Below are 24,053 nucleotides of genomic sequence, written 5' to 3' on the forward strand. Positions count from 1 at the left end.
GATGGCCTTGAGATAGAAGCTGTTTTTCAGTCTCTCGGTTCCAGCTTTGATGCACCTGTACTGACCTCGCCTTCTGGATGATAGCGGGGTGAACAGGCAGTTCGAGTGGTTGTTTTTTGGCCGTCCTGTGACATCGGGTGCTGTAGGTGTCCTGGAGGGCAGGTAGTTTGCCTCCGGTGATGCGTTGTGCAGACCTCACTACTCTCTGGAGAGCCTTACGGTTGTGGGCAGAGCAGTTGCCGAACCATGCGGTGATACAGCCCGACAGGATTTCTTCAGCCTCCTGAGGTTGAAGAGGCGCTGTTGTGCCTTCTTCCCCACGCTGTCTGTGTGGGTGGACCATTTTAGTTTGTCCGTGATGTGTACGCCGCGGAACTTAAACTTTCCACCTTCTCCACTACTGTCCCATCGATGTGGATAGGGGGGTGCTCCCTCTACTGTTTCCTGAAGTCCACAATCATCTCCTTTGTTTTGTTGACGTTGAGTATGAGGTTATTTTCCTGACACCACACTCCGTGGGCCCTCACCTCCTCCCTGTAGGCCGTCTCTTCATTGTTGGTAATCAAGCCTACCACTGTATCGTTGTCTGCAAACTTGATGATTGAGTTGGAGGCGTGCATGGCCACACAGTCGTGGGTGAACAGGGAGTACAGGAGAGGGCTGAAAACGCACCCTTGTGGAACCCCAGTGTTGAGGATCAGCGGGGTGGATATGTTGTTTCCTACCCTCACCACCAAGGGGTGGCCCGTCAGAAAGTCCAAGACCCGGTTGCACAGGGCAGGGTTGAGATTACATAGGTATTCCTCTTGTCCAGATGGGTTAGTGCAGTGTGCAGTGTGATTGTGATTGCGTCATCTGTGGCCTATTGGGGAGCTAAGCAAGTTGGAGTGGGTCTAGGGTGTCAGGTAGGGTGGAGGTGATATGATCCTTGACTAGTCTCTCAAAGCACTTCATGATGATGGAAGTGAGTGCTACGGGGCAATAATTGTTTAGCTCAGTTACCTTAGCTTTCTTGGCAACAAGAACAATGGTGGACCTCTTGAAGCATGTGGGAACAGGAGACTGGGATAGACTAGCCAGCTGGTCTGTGCATGCTCTGAGGACGCGGCTTGGGATGCCATCTGGGCCGACAGCCTTGCGAGGGTTAAAATGTTTAAATGTTTTACTCATGTTGGCCGCGGTGAAGGAGAGCCCGCAGGTTTTAGTAACGGGCTGTGTCAGTGGCACTGTATTGTCCTCAAAACAAGCAAAGAAGTTGTATAATTTTTCTGGGAGCAAGACGTCAGTGTCGGCAATGTGGGCTTGTTTTACTTTTGTAATCCATGATTGACTGTTGACCCTGCCACATACGTCTTGTGTCTGAGCCGTTGAATTGCGACTCCTTTTTGTCTCTATACTGACGCTTAGCTTGTTTGATCGCCTTGCAGGGGGAATAGCTACACTGTTTGTATTCAGTCATGTTTCCGGTCGCCTTGCCATGATTAAAAGCAGTGGTTCGCGCTTTCAGTTTTGCGCGAATACTGCCATCAATCCATTTCTGATTGGGGAAGGTATTAATAGTCACCGTTGGTACAACCTCACTGATGCATTTGCTAATAAACTCGCTCACCAAATCAGCGTATACATCAATGTTGTTGTCTGAGGCTCTCTGGATCATATCCCAGTCAACATGATCAAAGCAATCTTGAAGCGTGGAATCCGATTGGTCGGACCAGGGTTGAATAGACCTGAGCCTGGACGTTTCCTGTTTTAGTTTCTGTCTATAGGCTGGGAGCCACAAAAATGGAATCGTGGTCAGATTTGCCGAAAGGAGGGCGAGGGAGGGCTTTGTGTGCGTCACAGAAGTTAGAGTAGCAATGATCCAGAATTTTCCCAGCCCGGGTCGCGCATTCGATATGCTGATACAATTTAGGGAGGCTTGTTTTCAGATTAGCTTTGTTAAAATCCCCAGCTACAATAAATGCAGCCTCAGGATAAATGGTTTCCAGTTTACATAGAGTCCAGTGAAGGTCTTTCAGGGCCGTCGAGGTGTCTGCTTGGGGGGGGGATAATTATCTTGGTAGATAATGAGATGTTTGTTTCTGTCGCTGCGATGCGTGAAGAAACCGATTGGCTGTACCGACTCTGATAAAATTTCCCCAGTGAGCCATGTTTTCGTGAAACAGAGAATGTTACAATCTCTGATGTCTCTCTGGAAGGCAACCCTTGCTCTAATTTTGTTTACCTTGGTGTCAAGAGGTTGGACATTGGCGAGTAGTATACTCGGGAGCGGTGCAGAAGATGCTTGAAACAAGCCCCTTGACCAATGATTGCATCTGTACATCAGTATTGACAGCTGGCAGGAAGCAGCACAACCTGAAAAATCAGTCAACTGATTAAATACATTTTCTATACTACTAAGTGTCACGGATCTGCTAGACCGATCAATATAGGCAAGTCTCTGGAGTATCAGGATTGATTTTCACATCATCCAAGTTAGGGGAGGAAGAGTAAGATGTGGGCTCAGCCCCTGCCTGCCTGCCTGCCTGCCTTCCTGCGCTGTGTGTGTGTGTGTGTGTGTGTGTGTGTGGTGTGTGTGTGTGTGTGTGTGTGTGTGTGTGTGTGTGTGTGTGTGTGTGTGTGTGTGTGTGTGTGTGTGTGTGTGTGTGTGTGTGTGTGTGTGTGTGTGTGTGTGTGCGTGTGTGTGCGTGTGTGTGAGAGATAGAAAGACTGGGGCAGAGTGAGAAGCATGACTCACCGGATAGATACTTAGATTAGTCTATCTGTGCTCACTCTCTCCCTAATCTGGCCCCTGCCAAACCGAGGCTTTGAACTAATTTTTTTGGTTTGCTGTCCTAGTCACGCGGCCTTATTACAACACTAGATGCTAAAAGCACTGGCTTGCCATACACCGCCGCATCCCCCACAAGGCTGGGGGCCCAGGGGCTCTTGGGGGACCCTAGGAGTTCGCCCCCATAGAATTAGGAATTAGAATACTAGAATGGACATGAACTTTCTTAAAATGGGATAAAGGTCAGCCAATTGGGTCAGGGAATTGGTCAACTATGGTTTGCCAGTCAAGTGATAAGATATTGTGTTAAATAATTAATTTGAAGAATTTATCTGCACTGTATGTATGTTTGTTAGCTAGCTAGCGAGACAGTTTTAGGGGAATGATTCCATAAATGTTTCAAATTAACCGGCAATATGCCAACATTCCTTTAAAACAATGTGGTTAATCCACAGCCATATACTGGCTGAAATCAGTACAAATCACTCTAAATGTTTAGACATTCATGCTCTGTTTACATATATTTATTATATTTTTTATTGAACCTTTATTTAACTAGCAAGTTAAGAACAAATTCTTATTTACAATGACAGCCTACTTAAGCCAAACCCCGACATTACTGGGCCAATTGTGCGCCGCCCTATGGGACTCCCAATCACGGCAGGATGTGATACCTGGATTCAAACCAGGTACTATAGTGACGCCTCTTGCACTGAGATGCAGTGCCTGTGCCGCTCGGGATCCAGGCTAATTATACAGAAAATGTGTATAAAACCTGTATAAACAGTATTTATGATTATATTACAATATTTAAGGTTGGTAATAATTATATTACAACATTTCTGATATTTCACATGACTTTGTTTTATTTATCTGCATAAGTAAAATCAGGATTATGCCCCTAATGCTATTCATTCCAATTAGTCTGGTTACGGCTGCCATTAATTCCAGTTAGACACCAATATGACTGCCATTTTCACCCCTTTCTGGAACTTTGAGGGTTTATGACATAGGCCCTCTAATAATTTAAGATCTCTCTGGTGCCCCCTCCCCTCCCCAGACAGAATATGAACACGTCATAAACCATCTAAAGAATACAGGAAATTAGCTGTAAAATTGCTACATTGTCTCTGTGTCGAATAGCAGGAAATGTTATTTAAAAAATGCAATTTCTCTCAGCCTCTCAGAGACTGTGGTACACCACTGGTTAATAGTTGTAAGGATAGGCAATGAGAAGATATGGGGAGCTTCTCTGCACGTCTTTATTAGCATTGGTATGTTGTTGTCTATCTTACACTGCTATCTAGAACCTAAATGGATTCTTCGGCTGTCCCCATAGGATGACCTTTGAAGAACCCTTATTGGTTCCAGGTAAAACCCGTTTGGTTCCAGGTAAAACTCCTTTTGGTTCCATGTAGAACCATTCCCACAGTGTTCTACATGGAATTCAAAAGGGTTCTTACCTGCAGCCAAAAGGGGTTAATCTATGGGGACAGCGGAGTAGTCTGGGGGCTCAGCTGAGCTCTGATTACAGTAAATCTATAGCTACAGTGGCAAGAAAAAGTATGTGAACCCTTTGGAAATACCTGGATTTCTGCATAAATACAATTTGATCTGATCTTCATCTAGGTCACAACAATAGACAAACACAGTCTGCTTACACTAATAACACACAAACAATTAAAAAAAAAGTAATGTCTTTATTGAACACACCGTGTAAACATTCACAGTGTAGGGTGGGAAAAGTACATAAACCTTGGATTTAATAACTGGTTGACCCTCCTTTGGCAGCAATAACCTCAACCAAACGTTTTCTGTAGTTGCGTATCAGACCTGCAAATGGTCAGGAGTAATTTTGGACCATTCTTCTTTACAAAACTGTTTCAGTTCAGCAATATTCTTGGGATGTCTGGTGTGAACTGCTCTCTTGAGGTCAGGCCACAGCATCTCAATCAGGTTGAGGTCAGGACTCAGGACTGGACCACTGCAGAAGGCGTATTTTCTTCAGTTGAACCCATTCATCCTTGTGTGCGTCCACACATTCATTCATGGGATAGACCTCCTTATTTGTTTAGTTCTTTAACAGTTACATTTCTTAACAGCAGTCAACTCTTAGATCAATCAGTTAACTAATTCCAGACATATTTTTTATTACATTTTGTTCCCTTAAATTCAATGCATCCTCTAGTGAGCGCAAACAATTAAGCCTGAAAATGCATCCTCTAGTGCATAAAATTGCTCTTTTGCAAACAATATCTCTATTATGCCCAGATCTCACCAGTGTTAATCTGCAAAATTGTATTATTGCCTACCTCCTCATGCCTTTTGCACACATTGTATATAGACTGTGGTAACTTTAAATTGCACTCTGTGTTGTCTGTTAGAGCTTTATCTTAGTGGCAACCTAGTAGTCATTGCATAAACCACTAATGGTTCTCCTTGAGTCCCCCTGGATTCCATTGTATCTTGTCATTCATCGCCACCTTGTGGTCAGAGAGTAGCTGTACAACCTCAGCATATTCAGGCTGCCAGGCTCGACAATAGCCTGCCATTCCTGTGAGTGTCAACATATGTCGTTTTGTAACTGGCTGTGGTACTGGCTGTGGTACAGATAGAATCACAGCCACACGCTCTAGAGCCAATTTCCTGCCAAAGTGTAATATCAATTCCTAGATACTTAACAGTTTTAGACCCAAGCTCCAGCTTTTTTTCTTAGAAACTTTGTGGCCATTTTCAGCTGGTCTGATGCCATTGTGTTTGCGGAAACAGTTCTCCAATCTATGCCTGTAGTCCTCCAGTGAAACTGGAGTCATTGTAGGTGATGTGTAGAATGGTTCATACTGCTCTGGGGCTGCCTGTGAGGGGTCTGATGGTCCTGCAGTCCTAGCAGGTCTTGTTGGGGGTAGAGCTGCGGCGGGGGAGGGGGGCTGAGCAGACCGTTGTTGGACAACAAGGGCAGGTGCTGGTGCAGTGGATACAAGGGTATAATAGGGAGGTGGAAAGTCATTGTTTCTCCTTCTTTTCTAATCATTTACCATTATTCCTTTAATGTTCTTATCTGCCCTTCTCTGCTTCTTTTTCCCACTTCTTAAAATCATCCCAGTCTATTCTACTCGCCTCGCCTTTCTTGGTTAATCTCTCAAAGTCCTGTAACTTCTTTCTACATTCTGCTAACAAAATTTCACTTAATGTGCCTTTCAAGGGAAAGTCTTCTACCTTGTGCCAGAGCGGTACCTGTTCCCGAATGTTCCTGCCCCACTTATCCACCATTACCTTCACCTGGTCCAGTCTGCGGGTTGGGCCGACAGGGTTCTCCCCTGCTGCTCTTGGCTCCCATTTGGAAACTCTATCTATACACACACACTCAAAAACAAACACACAAAACAAGCAATATTTAGTTAGGGACCTCATTCTTTCTTCAAATGAAATATGGGTTAACTCAAAAATAAATGCATCATAGGTTAACTCAAAAGGGTTTGTTTCTTCACCATCAAAATATTTTGTCATTTCTTTATGTGATTTAGAATTCTGTACCCATACAGTATTTCCCCCTATTTCCCCCTGTGTTTTATCCCAAGTATAACCAATTCACCTACGGCTCCATTGGTCAAATTGCTCCTTCCAAAATAATGTGCTAACCTGCAGGAATAGTTTCTTACTTCTATCTCAGGACCCTGTCCTGGAATCACATAACTCATGGATTTACATCTGACTTTTACAAACCATGGCATATTAATTCATATTAATTTAGTACTTTGCCAAATAATGTGTTATAAAGCAGGGTTTTCTCCACACACAGTAGAGCCCTACTTGTCACTAAGACAAGGTTTTCTCCACACACAGTAGAGCCCTCCTTGTCACTAAGACAAGGTTTTCTCCACACACAGTAGAGCCCTCCTTGTCACTAAGACAAGGTTTTCTCCACACACAGTAGAGCCCTACTTGTCACTAAGACAAGGTTTTCTCCACACACAGTAGAGCCCTCCTTGTCACTAAGACAAGGTTTTCTCCACACACAGTAGAGCCCTCCTTGTCACTAAGACAAGGTTTTCTCCACACACAGTAGAGCCCTCCTTGTCACTAAGACAAGGTTTTCTCCACACACAGTAGAGCCCTCCTTGTCACTAAGACAAGGTTTTCTCCAAACACAGTAGAGCACTCCTTGTCACTAAGACAAGGTTTTCTTCACACACAGTAGAGCCCTCCTTGTCACTAAGACAAGGTTTTCTCCACACACAGTAGAGCCCTCCTTGTCACTAAGACAAGGTTTTCTTCACACACAGTAGAGCCTTCCTTGTCACTAAGACAAGGTTTTCTCCACACACAGTAGAGCCCTCCTTGTCACTAAGACAAGGTTTTCTCCACACACAGTAGAGCCCTCCTTGTCACTAAGACAAGGTTTTCTCCACACACAGTAGAGCCCTCCTTGTCACTAAGACAAGGTTTTCTCCACACACAGTAGAGCCCGCCTTGTCACTAAGACAAGGTTTTCTCCACACACAGTAGAGCCCGCCTTGTCACTAAGACAAGGTTTTCTTCACACACAGTAGAGCCCTCCTTGTCACTAAGACAGGTTTTCTTCACACACAAGAGCAAGCCTTGTCACTAAGACAAGGTTTTCTTCACACACAGTAGAGCCCTCCTTGTCACTAAGACAAGGTTTTCTTCACACACAGTAGAGCCCGCCTTGTCACTAAGACAAGGTTTTCTTCAGCCCGCCTTGTCACACAGTAGAGCCCGCCTTGTCACTAAGACAAGGTTTTCTCCACACACAGTAGAGCCCTCCTTGTCACTAAGACAAGGTTTTCTTCACACACAGTAGAGCCCTCCTTGTCACTAAGACAAGGTTTTCTTCACACACAGTAGAGCCCTCCTTGTCACTAAGACAAGGTTTTCTCCACACACAGTAGAGCCCTCCTTGTCACTAAGACAAGGTTTTCTTCACACACAGTAGAGCCCCTCCTTGTCACTAAGACAAGGTTTTCTCCACACACAGTAGAGCCCTCCTTGTCACTAAGACAAGGTTTTCTCCACACACAGTAGAGCCCTCCTTGTCACTAAGACAAGGTTTTCTTCACACACAGTAGAGCCCTACTTGTCACTAAGACAAGGTTTTCTCCACACACAGTAGAGCCCTACTTGTCACTAAGACAAGGTTTTCTCCACACACAGTAGAGCCCTCCTTGTCACTAAGACAAGGTTTTCTCCACACACAGTAGAGCCCTCCTTGTCACTAAGACAAGGTTTTCTCCACACACAGTAGAGCCCTCCTTGTCACTAAGACAAGGTTTTCTCCACACACAGTAGAGCCCGCCTTGTCACTAAGACAAGGTTTTCTCCACACACAGTAGAGCCCGCCTTGTCACTAAGACAAGGTTTTCTTCACACACAGTAGAGCCCTCCTTGTCACTAAGACAAGGTTTTCTTCACACACAGTAGAGCCCGCCTTGTCACTAAGACAAGGTTTTCTCCACACACAGTAGAGCCCTCCTTGTCACTAAGACAAGGTTTTCTCCACACACAGTAGAGCCCGCCTTGTCACTAAGACAAGGTTTTCTTCACACACAGTAGAGCCCGCCTTGTCACTAAGACAAGGTTTTCTTCACACACAGTAGAGCCCTCCTTGTCACTAAGACAAGGTTTTCTTCACACACAGTAGAGCCCGCCTTGTCACTAAGACAAGGTTTTCTCCACACACAGTAGAGCCCGCCTTGTCACTAAGACAAGGTTTTTCACACAGTAGAGCCCCCTTGTCACTAAGACAAGTAGAGCCCTCCTTGTCACTAAGACAAGGTTTTCTTCACACACAGTAGAGCCCTCCTTGTCACTAAGACAAGGTTTTCTCCACACACAGTAGAGCCCTCCTTGTCACTAAGACAAGGTTTTCTTCACACACAGTAGAGCCCTCCTTGTCACTAAGACAAGGTTTTCTCCACACACAGTAGAGCCCTCCTTGTCACTAAGACAAGGTTTTCTTCACACACAGTAGAGCCCTACTTGTCACTAAGACAAGGTTTTCTCCACACACAGTAGAGCCCTACTTGTCACTAAGACAAGGTTTTCTCCACACACAGTAGAGCCCTCCTTGTCACTAAGACAAGGTTTTCTACACACACAGTAGAGCCCTCCTTGTCACTAAGACAAGGTTTTCTCCACACACAGTAGAGCCCTCCTTGTCACTAAGACAAGGTTTTCTCCACACACAGTAGAGCCCGCCTTGTCACTAAGACAAGGTTTTCTCCACACACAGTAGAGCCCGCCTTGTCACTAAGACAAGGTTTTCTTCACACACAGTAGAGCCCTCCTTGTCACTAAGACAAGGTTTTCTTCACACACAGTAGAGCCCGCCTTGTCACTAAGACAAGGTTTTCTCCACACACAGTAGAGCCCTCCTTGTCACTAAGACAAGGTTTTCTCCACACACAGTAGAGCCCGCCTTGTCACTAAGACAAGGTTTTCTTCACACACAGTAGAGCCCTCCTTGTCACTAAGACAAGGTTTTCTTCACACACAGTAGAGCCCGCCTTGTCACTAAGACAAGGTTTTCTCCACACACAGTAGAGCCCGCCTTGTCACTAAGACAAGGTTTCCTCCACACACAGTAGAGGCCTCCTTGTCACTAAGACAAGGTTTTCTTCACACACAGTAGAGCCCTCCTTGTCACTAAGACAAGGTTTTCTCCACACACAGTAGAGCCCTCCTTGTCACTAAGACAAGGTTTTCTTCACACACAGTAGAGCCCTCCTTGTCACTAAGACAAGGTTTTCTCCACACACAGTAGAGCCCTCCTTGTCACTAAGACAAGGTTTTCTCCACACACAGTAGAGCCCTCCTTGTCACTAAGACAAGGTTTTCTTCACACACAGTAGAGCCCTCCTTGTCACTAAGACAAGGTTTTCTCCACACACAGTAGAGCCCTCCTTGTCACTAAGACAAGGTTTTCTCCACACACAGTATAGCCCTCCTTGTCACTAAGACAAGGTTTTCTCCACACACAGTAGAGCCCTACTTGTCACTAAGACAAGGTTTTCTCCACACACAGTAGAGCCCTCCTTGTCACTAAGACAAGGTTTTCTCCACACACAGTAGAGCCCTCCTTGTCACTAAGACAAGGTTTTCTCCACACACAGTAGAGCCCTCCTTGTCACTAAGACAAGGTTTTCTCCACACACAGTAGAGCCCGCCTTGTCACTAAGACAAGGTTTTCTTCACACACAGTAGAGCCCTCCTTGTCACTAAGACAAGGTTTTCTTCACACACAGTAGAGCCCGCCTTGTCACTAAGACAAGGTTTTCTCCACACACAGTAGAGCCCGCCTTGTCACTAAGACAAGGTTTTCTCCACACACAGTAGAGCCCTCCTTGTCACTAAGACAAGGTTTTCTCCACACACAGTAGAGCCCTCCTTGTCACTAAGACAAGGTTTTCTTCACACACAGTAGAGCCCTACTTGTCACTAAGACAAGGTTTTCTCCACACACAGTAGAGCCCTACTTGTCACTAAGACAAGGTTTTCTCCACACACAGTAGAGCCCTCCTTGTCACTAAGACAAGGTTTTCTCCACACACAGTATAGCCCTCCTTGTCACTAAGACACGGTTTTCTCCACACACAGTAGAGCCCTACTTGTCACTAAGACAAGGTTTTCTCCACACACAGTAGAGCCCTCCTTGTCACTAAGACAAGGTTTTCTCCACACACAGTAGAACCCTCCTTGTCACTAAGACAAGGTTTTCTCCACACACAGTAGAGCCCTCCTTGTCACTAAGACAAGGTTTTCTCCACACACAGTAGAGCCCTCCTTGTCACTAAGACAAGGTTTTCTCCACACACAGTAGAGCCCTCCTTGTCACTAAGACAAGGTTTTCTCCACACACAGTAGAGCCCTCCTTGTCACTAAGACAAGGTTTTCTCCACACACAGTAGAGCCCTCCTTGTCACTAAGACAAGGTTTTCTCCACACACAGTAGAGCCCTCCTTGTCACTAAGACAAGGTTTTCTCCACACACAGTAGAGCCCTCCTTGTCACTAAGACAAGGTCTTCTCCACACACAGTAGAGCCCTCCTTGTCACTAAGACAAGGTTTTCTCCACACACAGTAGAGCCCTCCTTGTCACTAAGACAAGGTTTTCTCCACACACAGTAGAGCCCTCCTTGTCACTAAGACAAGGTTTTCTCCACACACAGTAGAGCCCTCCTTGTCACTAAGACAAGGTTTTCTCCACATACAGTAGAGCCCTCCTTGTCACTAAGACAAGGTTTTCTCCACACACAGTAGAGCCCTCCTTGTCACTAAGACAAGGTTTTCTCCACACACAGTAGAGCCCGCCTTGTCACTAAGACAAGGTTTTCTCCACACACAGTAGAGCCCTCCTTGTCACTAAGACAAGGTTTTCTCCACACACAGTAGAGCCCTCCTTGTCACTAAGACAAGGTTTTCTCCACACACAGTAGAGCCCTCCTTGTCACTAAGACAAGGTTTTCTTCACACACAGTAGAGCCCTCCTTGTCACTAAGACAAGGTTTTCTCCACACACAGTAGAGCCCTACTTGTCACTAAGACAAGGTTTTCTCCACACACAGTAGAGCCCTACTTGTCACTAAGACAAGGTTTTTTAGAGCCCTCCTTGTCACTAAGACAAGGTTTTCTTCATACACAGTAGAGCCCTCCTTGTCACTAAGACAAGGTTTTCTCCACACACAGTAGAGCCCTCCTTGTCACTAAGACAAGGTTTTCTCCACACACAGTAGAGCCCTCCTTGTCACTAAGACAAGGTTTTCTCCACACACAGTAGAGCCCTCCTTGTCACTAAGACAAGGTTTTCTCCACACACATTAGAGCCCTCCTTGTCACTAAGACAAGGTTTTCTCCACACACAGTAGAGCCCTACTTGTCACTAAGACAAGGTCTTCTTCACACACAGTGAAACTCACACACAGTGAAACTCACACACAGTGAATTTTCCTCTACACACAGTAGTCTTCTGTGACTATAACAATATCTATATTTGAACATGCACTTTAGAGACGTCAGTCTCAACCTTAATTTTATTGTTTGGAATGGCGTATCTGTCCACTGACGCTGACTGGAGGGTCCGAGGCGGGTCCCTTCTGCTCCACTCAGGCGGAGTGTGGGCTCCCCAAGCCACATCTAATGCAGCCCCTGCGTGTAGTTAACCTTGGAGTCCCAGGAGCGATCAGCGAACGGAGTGAGCCATCCCATTCTCATCGACAAGAATTGTTGTGGAATTTCTCATCAAAAGGAAGAGAGACGGCAGATTTTTCAAAACAACAACTTTTTATTATAAGATTTGCAAATCTGGAGCTGGTTATCAATCCACTCAACAACAGATCAGAGTTAAGAGCCCAACAAACGAGTTGAGTCTCAGCCTTTATAGGACATTACAACCTCTGTTTATGTGGCAGTTTAGCAGGTGTGTGAGATCATGGTGGGAACATTGCGCACAAACAAGTGAAAACACCAGTTGTGTTACTCCTTTCTGCTGATAGAATTGTCGCTGATGCTCAAGCTAGTCTCTGTTCTCTTATCTCCACACAGCTGTGCCCTTGAAAGATACGAAAAGAACTGGATGAACCAAAACCTGTGGTCACTCTCAGAGGCTCTTTGTCTTTGGCCGAGTGACCAAGTTGCTCAGAAAATAGAGGAAAAACACGTGCTTCTTCTTACATGAGAGAAACAGCCAGTGGAAATGTACAGGTTTTAAGTCTCATACAGAGCATGTACATAACAAAATTTGTCATTTTGCCACCATAGTTTACTGCATAGAAATATAATGAATAGAATGGGCTTGGAAGCTCTAACCCTGGCAATCTGGTAACTCATAGGTACACTCGCAATTGCTGCCTGGTATTGTGATGCAATCATTTCCATTGTATTTTGGAATGGTCTATCAGCTGATGCTGGATTTCCATGGTCATGTAGAATGTTCATTCAAATGATGCTAACTTATGTGGATCAAACAATGGAGTGTATTTTTTGTAATGTCAACAAATCACAACACAGATTGAAGGGTACACTTCTTGCTTTTATTTCCTGACATGGGTGCACTCAAAATGGCTGCCAGTCCACCCATTATGCCACATTGACTTGAATGAAGACACACTTTCTATTAATTTCATTTCTATGGTTTACTGTGCAATCCTTAGGATCTCAGCCTATGGAGCCGCAGGTGGCAAAGGAGCAAAGAACCATAACAAGCGCTCCCACGGGGTCTTCATCTCAGCCATCTTCCCTCTTGAGAAGGGAGACATCATGTATATACTGGTGGGACATCAGGGGGAGGATGCCTGTCCAGGGGTGAGTCGTAGAGGGGAGAGTTAGGTTACCTCGGGTGACATTATGGGTGGATAAACAGTCACACTTTATTTGGATAGTCCGGATTTTTCATCTGTAGATGCTCTACAGATGGTCATACTATCAACAGACTATTTGTTGAAAAGCAACTGATTGCTACGGTTAGGGTTAGAGTTAGGTTAAGATACATTTTAAAGTTAGGGTTAGGGTTAGGGTAAGGGTAAGGGTTAAGTTTAGGGTTAGAATAAGGTTTAAGGTTAGAGTTAGAGCTAGGGTTTGGGTTAGTAGATAGTTAGTCGACATGTTACTGAGTCTGTAAATAGTCTATAGAGCGTCTACAGATGGACTATCCAAATAAAGTGTTACCTGATAACCTGCTGTTCAAATATGTCTGATTCATCTTAGTGAGCGTTTACTTTCCTTTCAACTTTCTGCTATCTTGGGTGCCATTCTGAAGTATGTATCTCCTGATGGTATGAAAAGAACATCTCAGACTTGCAGCCACTTCTCTCTCTGATCTAACCACATTCAAATGTTCTCTGTAGAGAAATCCCCTGACACAGAAGATCTGCCTGGGGGAATCGTCGGTGATAGAAGATGAGTTGACTGGTGAAGAGTGGGCAGGAGGAGGAGGGGGAGGCGGAGGAGCCACCTATATCTACAAGGTAAGACCTAACTTGAAAGCCATGATGGTGTCCATCGGAAGCACATGTAGCTGTTAGATATGAACCGATGGATGAGCTTAGAAGATCTTCTGAAGCCATTCTAAAATATTATTTATCATGGTATTTTATCTACAGATGTAGTGTTACAAGCAGTAGAGGACAGAGTTTATGTTAACTGGTTTGTATGACAAGAACCCTTTAATCTAGAGGTTTTATCTCTTTGAAACGCTGGACTGGACCCTCAGTTGCACTATGGACTATGGCAGAGGGTAGAGTGGTCCTCGTAAAAGCTGAGTGCAGTTAAAAATGGGATTTTCCTGTGTTTTATATATATTTCCACACTATGAGGTTGGAACAATACTGTGAAATTGTGAAAATTATGATAATGGACTTTTAGGATTCTATTTTTGGCTGGTGTTAAGGCGGTGCTAGTGTCAAATGCACGTTAGTTTGCAATTTCATCATTTAAAAACTGGCATGTCCAGCCCTAACGCCAGGTTCAGCTATTTACCTGTCTAATATCATTTTGCTTGCACTCAGATGGGTGGCTGGAAATATTTAAGGTGTGTCCTTAAAAACATAATCCAATGTGCTAATTTCCGAAAGCCCTCCGTCGGGCCTCTACTATAACGAAGGCTGGTTCAACAGTGTCTTTCATCCTGGAGATTTTATGATGTCATTACATTTGACATTTATTTATTATTGTTGTTGTTAAAAAAAAAACTGATTGCTTGTTTTTCATAAAATTGTATTACAACCAAACTTATTAGAATTATTAACCTACCTGGTTTTAAGGTGACAATGTACATGGGACACTTATAATGCAACTTGTAGAGATGTGTGAAGGCGATCTGATCTGTAAGATGGTCCCGACTATGTTCATAAAACATAGGCCTATTTGGGAGCAGTACAACGGTGAGTGGACATTCTCCCTTTCTATTTATTCAGGATCTTTGTCCAGCCACTGTGAAAAGATTTGGATGTGCTGCCGGATCTGCTTTGTTTTAATATTAAAATAAGTTGTTGTTTTGTTTAGAATTTGATTTGAATTATTCAATCTCTTTTTAGGCCTTATCAATAATAAATATAATGTCAATGCTAAGCCACAATGCTAAGCCACAATGCTAAGCCATAATGCAATTTACAGTAGGACTAGCCCCTGCTAGAATGCTGTTGAAGCCGTGCAATTACTTAGAACAATATGGACTGCAAATGGGTTGACGTGAATGTATTTATCAAAAATAGGTCTACATTTTTGGGGGGTTTCTGTAAGCTATTTAACAAACTATAATGGACTAACATTGGAACTGATACAAAGGCAGTACATAAAGACCATAAATACACAACTTGAAGCAACCACATACAATATTTCACTATGGAGCACGTTCTGATTGGCCAGTGAGGGGCCAAGCCTAGACACACCCACAACTTCTTTATTCATCAAAACTCAGCCCTTTCACGCCAACGCCAGCAAATGTGCTGATAATTGTGATAGTGACAATAGCAAAAATATTTCTGACACCCTCCTGAAACTATAGCTCTACCGCCTGCGCTTAGATTTACCATTGTGTTAGGTTTGTTAAAATAAAGCCCCCTAGTGTAAGCTTTTTTTTTCAGCCTGTTTTGGTGGGATGGAGTTTTTGTCTGCCTAGTGACGTCACCGGGCGATAAATTACAGTTCCAATCCTCTCTGCCAATAACCCACTCAGACCACTTCCAGACAGTCCTAGCAAAATGATTGCTTAAGAAACTGCTCTTTGCTAAGAAGCTATTTTTGTTTATTTTTTTTACCATTGAAAACAATCACAGTAAGATACTTAATTGTTGGGCAGAAATAACTTGACATTGACATAAAAATGGCTGCATTGGACCTTTTAAGCTGCTCTTGTGTTTGACTGTGACCCCTGTGACCCCTGTGACCCCTGCCAGATGGAGGGTGGGGTGCTGGTGCCTCTACTGATAGCGGCTGGTGGTGGAGGGAAGGCCTACCTGGAAGACCCAGAGAGCAGCTTGGACCAGATCCCTCTGGAGCAGTATGAGAACGACACAGTGGCCTCCAGCTCTAATGGCAAGACTGGAGCAGCAGGTTGGTTGGGTTTCCCCCCTCACTTCACCCCCTCCACTTTTCCCTTCCCTCTGAGATTCTCTTCACAGAGCTAGCTATCTGCTCCTTAAAAAAAAAAATGGCTTTCATTTCTCTGACTGCTAAAGCTCCTACTTGAGCGTCTTCAGTAGAAGGTGTCAGAGAAAGGGCAGGAGTGCATGTGTTTATATCAAGAAGCTGGCCCTGACCCCTGGTTATCCTATGGGTCTGCTTATAATCTTGGTTGCAGCCTTTTGACTTATGCAACCATTGAAAAGGAAGAAAAGACATAGTGTATATGGCAATACTGTATTAATGTACTTGGAAAAGACTCATGGAACATTCCCTGTAAATCCTCCTTGACCAGCAAGTTCTTATGGAGAATTTATCGACCTATCTTATGCAAACATCAATAGAAGAAGTGTTTGGAGAGAGTGATGACTAAATGAGGTGTGTGTGTGTGTGTGCTTCAGGGGGAGGTGGAGGCTGGAAGGACTCCTCCAGCCACCTGTGGGCAGGGAAGTCTCTCCTGGAGGGAGCAGAGGGGGGTTCTTCCTGCCCCCAAGCCTTATCCAAACTGTCCTGGGCCACCTTCGGGGGGTTTGGAGGGGGAGGGGGAGCCTGCACTGCTGGAGGAGGAGGAGGCGGATACAGAGGTAATCTAACACACACTCATAATAATATTTACTGCTTTCCTTATGTGCCATACTGTACTGCTAGGGGTGTTATAATAGGATTTAAGATCCTCCCTCTGTAGCCTCCAGCTCTTTTCTAGCTGTGATGAATCTGACAAATACATTTATGCTGGAGAATTTTTATTGGCCCCAAGGAAAGGGGAAGGTTGATAACATTCACTGCTTTTCTTCCTTTATCTGGTATGATTTACTAGTCTGGATTGGTGACAGAATAAACATCCCTCTCTGACTGTTGTGATATTATGATACAGGTTAAACTCATACTGAGATCATGAAAGACCCTGCTTTTTGTGTTGTCTGGGGAAGAAAGTTCTACTTAATTGACTGATAAGATTGGAGGTCCGTTTGGCTCCTCTGAAAAACATGGCACACACTGGGAGGAGATGTGTACAGACTGAGAAAAACGTGATTTCTTTCAACATCGTTAATATACCACACATACTCCCTCTACCCAGACCGTCTTTGATCAAAATAAAGATTGCCATTTATAATGTGAGCATATGTGAGCATTGTTATTATTAGCTCAAACATAGACTTTTACAATATCTCTACATTCACTTATCTTTGATATCGTGTTTCATCTAAATTAAGGTGGCGATGCTGCGCTGATTGATGACATCACAGCGGGCGGTCAGGATGGCATCTCCTTTGTTAATCCCATGGGGGAAATATTTCTCCATCCGCTGGCAGGTAAGGCTTTCTCCTCCTTCATCAGTGTCACTGGGGGCCAGAAGAGAGGAGGGGGAGAGCAGAGAGCGAGCCAAGGCCGTAACACAGAGGTTTGTGTGTCTCTACCACCTGATTCTGATTCAGTGGGAGAAGAAGGGATGGGCTCCTCATCCCTCAGACACTAGTTAACTAATTCAGGGCCTCACGGATCCTGTTGATCCTGGCGCCATGCAACCTTCTCTTTTTTCAATGATGTAGAGGAACAGACAGCCCCTCAATTCTTTACGGCACGACAATGTCATTTGAGTCCAATGCATGTGCCGCCAATGCAGGATAGAATACAAAGCAGTTCTCTGTGTAGTGACAGACAAGAAAAAGACACAAACTAAAACAGTTAACTGACCCATGGCCAGGCAGTACCGACTTTACAGTGAAACCATGATTTGTTTTAGTTGACCATAGTTAAGAATTGAAGTCCAGTGTTTGACAACGTTATGAAGAAGAGAAAGAAAACTGATTGCAAAACAGCTTCTCTTTTTAGCCATAGATATAAGTTGACCAGTGCTTCTGCTCCAGCATTATTCTTGTGAGATTCATGTGGTGAACTTCCTCTGTCATCCTCCCCACTCAGCCATGGAGAGCCATGGAGAATGTGAGATCAAGGTGCAGCTCAACTGCGGTCACTGCCAGACCCAGAGCTGCAAATGGGACGAGGACACTCAACTCATCATCTGCCTCTGTCACAACGAGGAGGTACTGGCCAGTGACAACGTCACCTGCACAGGTAACAGTCAAGTAAAAACCCTCATTTTACTAGATGTGTTTTGGGATCATATATACTAAATTTAAAACTCTGTCCTTTAGAATTTCACAGATCTACTACTGTGTTTATCTTGGAATGGGACACTCATAAAAGGAGAGAAATTGATAAATGTTACGGAAGGAACTACCTCTCGAGTAATCCTATTGTCTTTGATGCATTGTTATGATCTGAGTGGATCTCCATCTTTCTCTGTTAATCCTGACCTGTGACCCCCCAGCAGCCCATCAGGGCCTCGCTCCAGAAGGCCAGCTGTCCTTGTCCCTCATCCTAGCTGTGGTGGCAACCATCGTGGTGACGGTCATCGTCCTGACCTGCGCCAGCCTCACCCTCAGTAAGAGCCTCTTCCAATTCTGTGTTGATTCTGTGCCCTCCACCTTTCACCGTCTGTGAGCTGTTTCTTTCCATGCCAATGATACTGTATTTAACTTTCTGACAATGAAAGCATCATGAAAAGGCAGGAGCTTGGCATTGTAAACCAAGCTGTGGTTTAATGTATTCTCTTTGAGGGAAATGTGACGCTGGATGTGAGTGAATGGTGGAAGTCCACGCTTCAACACTGCATTTAACAGTCAGGAAGATACTTGTAGAAAATAGTACCAACGGCCTTTTAGGAATTGTTGCTTGTAATCCTCTTTTGGGAAATCCACATTGACAAAAATGGGTTTTTATCTTGTCAGCCCTTGGGCATTATATTTCTTCCAGATATCAAGACTGGTAGAGACTGAACTGATTTGAACTGTGATACACATACTTTAGGAGGGGCTGAAGGGATTACTGTCTAGCCACCTTTCACTCTTGCACTTTACTTCCACAAAACCTAAGATGTTTCTATCAGAGTGAAGGGGCTGGCTAAGTATTCATTTAGTGGTCTGGCACATTCGGATTGATGGTCCCAAGTATGTGCAATAACATACATGTACTGTTTATCTAGTCATGCTTAAAAGTGCACATTGGACAAATCACCACACCAGTAACAATTCTTACCTTCTATACTTGTTTTATAATCACATGGGTTTATTTGAATTCAAAGTAAAACATGGTTTAATCGCTTAATGCTAATGATTGCACAATAAGCCTGTTAAAAGGAATGATTAGGGAATGAGGGAAATGACTGCTATTAACTTTTAAGTTGTACCTCTGATTATTCTGCTTTGGAAACATTGAGGAGTGAACAAAAGAATAATAATCTATTATACTAATATTAGTGTCTAACCTCGTCTTGCCAATGAGCGATCAATGATTCATATCATAATGAATGCTGCTACTGTGTTATATGTGTACTTTATATGTGCTCAAAAATTGACTGATTGTCTTTTTCATTTTTGGGACAGAAATGTTTAACAGTGAGGGATAATTTTCTGTTTCTCTTTAATTGCTCCCTTTTTGACGACCGTGTGCTGCAGTATGAGGGGAGGGGATTCTGGCAGTGTAGGACTCTTACTTCCTTGACAGTGCTGATTATGGAGTGTCTAATCATAGAGTGTCTTACCATGACAGAATGTCAATTCAACATCTATTCCACATTGGTTCAACCAGTGTGTGCCCAGTGGGATGGTATCATTTTTTCAGACAAACTGATATCACCAAATATCAACATTCCCTCTATGTCGGTATGAGATCCTCATATTTAGAGTTTGACTTGTGCACTAACTGTAACACACTGTGCTATGACTGAAGTGGAACTGTACTTTTTTCCAATGCTAAATCATTAAAACCTGTCATTAACACAAAGCTTCACTGTGGAGTGAAAGTCTCTTTGCATAAGACCACAGAACTTTCCCATAAGCCTCAGAGGAAGTGATATCAGAGCTGCTTCCTGTCTCTAAGCACTGTCAATTCAAAAGGCATACTGTACAGTATCAATATATAGTTTCTCTATATCCTAACACACAACATGCATAACACACACAACACAACATACACACACTCAACTCAACACAACACACACACACACACACACACACACACACACACACACACACACACACACACACACACACACACACACACACACACACACACACACACACACACACACACACACACAACACAATACTGTAGTAAAACGCCAAATGGAACAATACAACACACACACTCAACTGAACCCAAAAGCCAGATGGTCAAGCAGCCCCACTGTAGTCCATGGTGAGGGCCCATCCAGGTGGAGACAGACCTCAGACAGTTAACATTGTCTCTTCACCTGAGCTCTCCCCCAAGTAGGTTGGTAGTCTGTCACGGCCCCCCCACTCCTCCCCCCGAGCGTCGCGTCTGTCTGCACCTGCAGCTCGACGTCACGGCAGAGGGCACCTCTCACAACCACGCATCGCCCCCCAGGGCCCCCACCCAGCCCCCCAGGCAGACTACCAACCTGCATCGGGGCCGCGGGCCGCCTCCACGGAGGGTGAGTCCTCGGTCCTCAACTCACAGACTCACAGCTAGTCACTGACTGGACCAGGGCCAGAGGTCAGAGGCCAGAGGTTAGAGGACAGACAGACATTAGGGTAGTGTGTCTGATGCAGGGATAGTGTGTTGTTATGTCTCTGATAGGTACAGTATAACAACAGTTTGAAGCCAAGGACTGTATGACAGTAACCAACACTGTCTTCCTGGTCTCTCTCTCCTGCAGTATACTACCGTAAGAAGAACCAGTTGCACGCGGTCAGGCTGCGTCTCCAGAGCCCAGAATACAAGCTGAGTAAGATCCGGTCATCCACCATCATGACAGATTACAATCCAAACTACTGCTTTGCTGGCAAGGCTGCTTCGCTGAGTGAGCTGAATGAAGTACCACGCAAGAACATCACCCTCCTCAGGTAGTCCACACACACAGTACAGCTGACTGAGCACTGAACTATAAGTAACAACATGCATTACATGATGGTGTGAAGCTCTGGAGTGAAGCTCTTTGTCACCTGTCTGGCTTGGTGTGTGTTTGCAGGGCATTGGGCCATGGAGCATTTGGGGAGGTGTATGAAGGCCAGGTTCTAGGGATGAATGGAGAGAACACAGCCATGCAAGTGGCCATAAAGGTCAGTTCCTCTTCTTTTGGCTCCATAGCTCCTCCATGACTAAGAATATATCAGCACAGAACAGTTTAAATTATATAATTCCTCTTGGGCATTGCATATACATGAATAGCCAAAAACAAAGAGTAGAAGATGATGTTTACAGTTTTTCCAAGTTGTTAACACACGTTTGCTGAAACTACATCTCATGTACTCAAAATTGTAAGCACAAAACACAAAACAGTTAGCCAATTTCCCGAAACCCCACAGACATCTTGCAAAATAAAACACAGCAATCAAAATCATGTACTCCCTGCTCAAAATTAAACTCTGCATACAAATGAGACACACACACAAATCAAATTAATCAAACTTAGTGACAACCGAGATCACACCAATGTGACAAATTCAAAACACTACCATCAGAACCTATTTCAGTGTAAAGACTAAGATTTTGTTGTTATACTGTATATTGTTTGTGTGTACTCAAACAAGAAAGGAACACAAATGCAACATGTTTTGTTTTATATTTCAACATGACTCAATACATGTCAAACAGCATACTGTAAGCACACATACAGTTGAAGTCGGGAAGTTTATGTACACCTTAGCCAAATACATTTCAACTCAGTTTTTCACAATTCCTGACATTTAATCCTAGTAACAAATCCCTGTTTTAGGTCAGTTAGGATCACCACTTTATTTTAAGAAAGTGACATGTCAGAATAATAGTAGAGAAAATTATTTATTTCAGCTTTTATTTCTTTCATCACATTCCCAGTGGGTCAGAAGTTAACATACACTCAATTAGTATTTGGTAGCATTGCCTTTAAATAGTTTAACTTGGGTCAAACGTTGTGGGTAGCCTTCCACAAGCTTTCCACAATAAGTTGGGTTAACTTTGGCCCATTCCTCCCGACACAGCTCGTGTAACTGAGTCAGGTGTGTAGGCCTCCTTGCTTGCACATGCTTTTTCAGTTCTGCCCACAAATTTTCTGTTGGATTGAGGTCAGGGCTTTGTGATGGCCACTCCAATACCTTGACTTTGTTGTCCTTAAGCCATTTTGCCACAATTTAAGTATGCTTGGGGTCATTGTCCATTTGGAAAACCCATTTGCGACCAAGCATTAACACTTCTTTGAGCTAGGGGGCAGTATTTTCACGTCCGGATGAAAAGCGTGCCCAAAGTAAACTGCCTGTCACTCAGGCCCAGAAGCTAGGATATGCATATAAGTGATAGAAAACACTCTAAAGTTTCTAAAACTGTTAAAATGATGTCTGTGAGTATAACAGAACTGATATGGCAGGTGAAACCCCGATGACAAACCATCCCAATTAATTGTTTTATTTTTTTCAGCTTACCACTGTTTTCAATGGCTAGTACTGTAATTATAAGCCCAAGTCCTCCCAAATTGCAGTTCCTAGGGCTTCCACAAGATGTCAACAGACTTTAGAAAGAGTTTCAGGCTGGTTTTTGGAAAATGACCCAAATATTGTAGTTCTTCTAGGTGGCTCCCATTTTGGCTGTAGTGTTTCCAAGCACGTGGAGGAAAGCGCGTTCTTTCTTATTTATCTCCAGTAATGAACTTCAATTTTATCATTTATTTGCGTATTAGGATACCTAAGGTTTGATTATAAACGTTGTTTGACTTGTTTGGAAAAGTTTATATGTAATGTTTGGGATTCATTTTGTATGCATTTTGATGGAGGGAAACTGGATGGATTATTGACTGAAGTGCGCTAGCTAAATGGAGTTTTATGGATATAAAGAAGGACATTATCGAAGAAAAGGACCATTTGTGATGTAACTGGGACCTTTTGGAGTGCCAACCGAAGAAGATCATCAAAGGTAACGCGTTTTTTATATTGCTATTTCTGACTTTGTGTCGCACCTGTCTGGTTGAAATATGTTTTTCATGTGTTGGTATGCGGGGCGCTGTCCTCAGATAATCGCATGGTTTGCTTTTACCGTAAAGCCTTTTTGAAATCTGACACCTTGGCTGGATTAACAACAAGTTAAGCTTTATTTTCATGTATTACACTTGTATTTTCATGAATGCTAAATATTTATAGTAATTTAATTTGAATTTGGCACTCTGCAATTTCACCGGATGTTGTCAAGGTGTCCCACTAGCGGCACGCCTTTTAACTTCCTGACTGATGTCTTGAGATGTTGCTTCAATATATCCACATCATTTTCCCTTCCTCATGATGCCATCTATTTTGTGAAGTGCACCAGTCCCACCTGCAGCAAAGCACCCCAACAACATGATGCTGCCACCCCGTGCTTCATTGTTGGGATGGTGTTCTTCGGCTTGCAAGTCTCCCCCTTTTTCCTCCAAAAATAATAATGGTCATTATGACCAAACAGTTCTATTTTTGTTTCATCAGACCAGAGGGCATTTCTCCAAAAAGTATGATCTTTGTCCACATGTGCAGTCGCAAACCGTAGTCTTGATTTTTAATGGTGGTTTTGGAGCAGTGGCTTCTTCCTTGCTGAGCTTCCTTTCAGGTTATGTCGATATAGGACTCGTTTTAGTGTGGATATAGATACTTTTGCACATGTTTCCTCCAGCATCTTCACAACATCCTTTGCTGTTGTTCTGGGATTGATTTGCACCTTTCGCACCAAAGTACGTTCATCTCTAGGAGACAGAACGTATCTCCTTCCTGAGCAGTACGACGGCTGCGTGGTCCCATGGTGTTTATACTTGCATACTATTGTTTGTATAGATGAACGTGATACCTTCAGGCATTTGGAAATTGCTCCCAAGGATGAACAAGACTTGTGGAGGTCTACAATTCCTTTTCTGAGGTCTTGGCTGATTTTCATGATAAACTCACTCTGATATTGAAGATGTCAGGGTTTTCAATAATCTGGTGTTGGATTTCCCGCAGTCTTATGGCATTATTTTCAACTACCATTTGCACAATGGCAGCCTCCTGTTCGTCTGTAAATAGATGCGTTTTACCATCACGTACGTGGTGTTCGTCTTTCAGTTCTACAAAAACAAAATAGCATGCAGTAC

The 24,053-nt window shown here is 43.8% G+C and overlaps 1 protein-coding gene and 1 long non-coding RNA gene across 3 annotated transcripts in view; both read left to right on the forward strand.

Annotated features, from left to right (window-relative positions):
- LOC118372812 (tyrosine-protein kinase receptor-like) overlaps positions 1–24,053 on the forward strand; it is an 86,665-nt gene that overhangs the window by 54,537 nt on the left and 8,075 nt on the right. The window contains exons 13-21 of one of the 2 annotated variants that reach the window (XM_035758814.2): positions 12,937–13,087; positions 13,630–13,749; positions 15,679–15,835; positions 16,306–16,488; positions 17,119–17,217; positions 17,828–17,980; positions 18,240–18,350; positions 20,646–20,832; positions 20,958–21,048. In XM_035758814.2, the coding sequence (XP_035614707.1) occupies positions 12,937–13,087; positions 13,630–13,749; positions 15,679–15,835; positions 16,306–16,488; positions 17,119–17,217; positions 17,828–17,980; positions 18,240–18,350; positions 20,646–20,832; positions 20,958–21,048 (1,252 nt within the window). Of the gene's footprint in view, positions 1–12,936; positions 13,088–13,629; positions 13,750–15,678; positions 15,836–16,305; positions 16,489–17,118; positions 17,218–17,827; positions 17,981–18,236; positions 18,351–20,645; positions 20,833–20,957; positions 21,049–24,053 lie in introns of both variants that reach the window. The other variant, XM_035758813.2, reaches the window with a different exon arrangement.
- Positions 5,738–11,697, forward strand: LOC127913607 (uncharacterized). The gene is made up of 4 exons (XR_008086158.1): positions 5,738–6,728; positions 8,784–9,311; positions 9,972–10,323; positions 11,413–11,697. It is a non-coding gene; the product is annotated as an uncharacterized LOC127913607 (long non-coding RNA).

Source organism: Oncorhynchus keta, chromosome 29, assembly GCF_023373465.1.
Source record: "Oncorhynchus keta strain PuntledgeMale-10-30-2019 chromosome 29, Oket_V2, whole genome shotgun sequence".
NCBI lineage: Eukaryota > Metazoa > Chordata > Actinopteri > Salmoniformes > Salmonidae > Oncorhynchus > Oncorhynchus keta.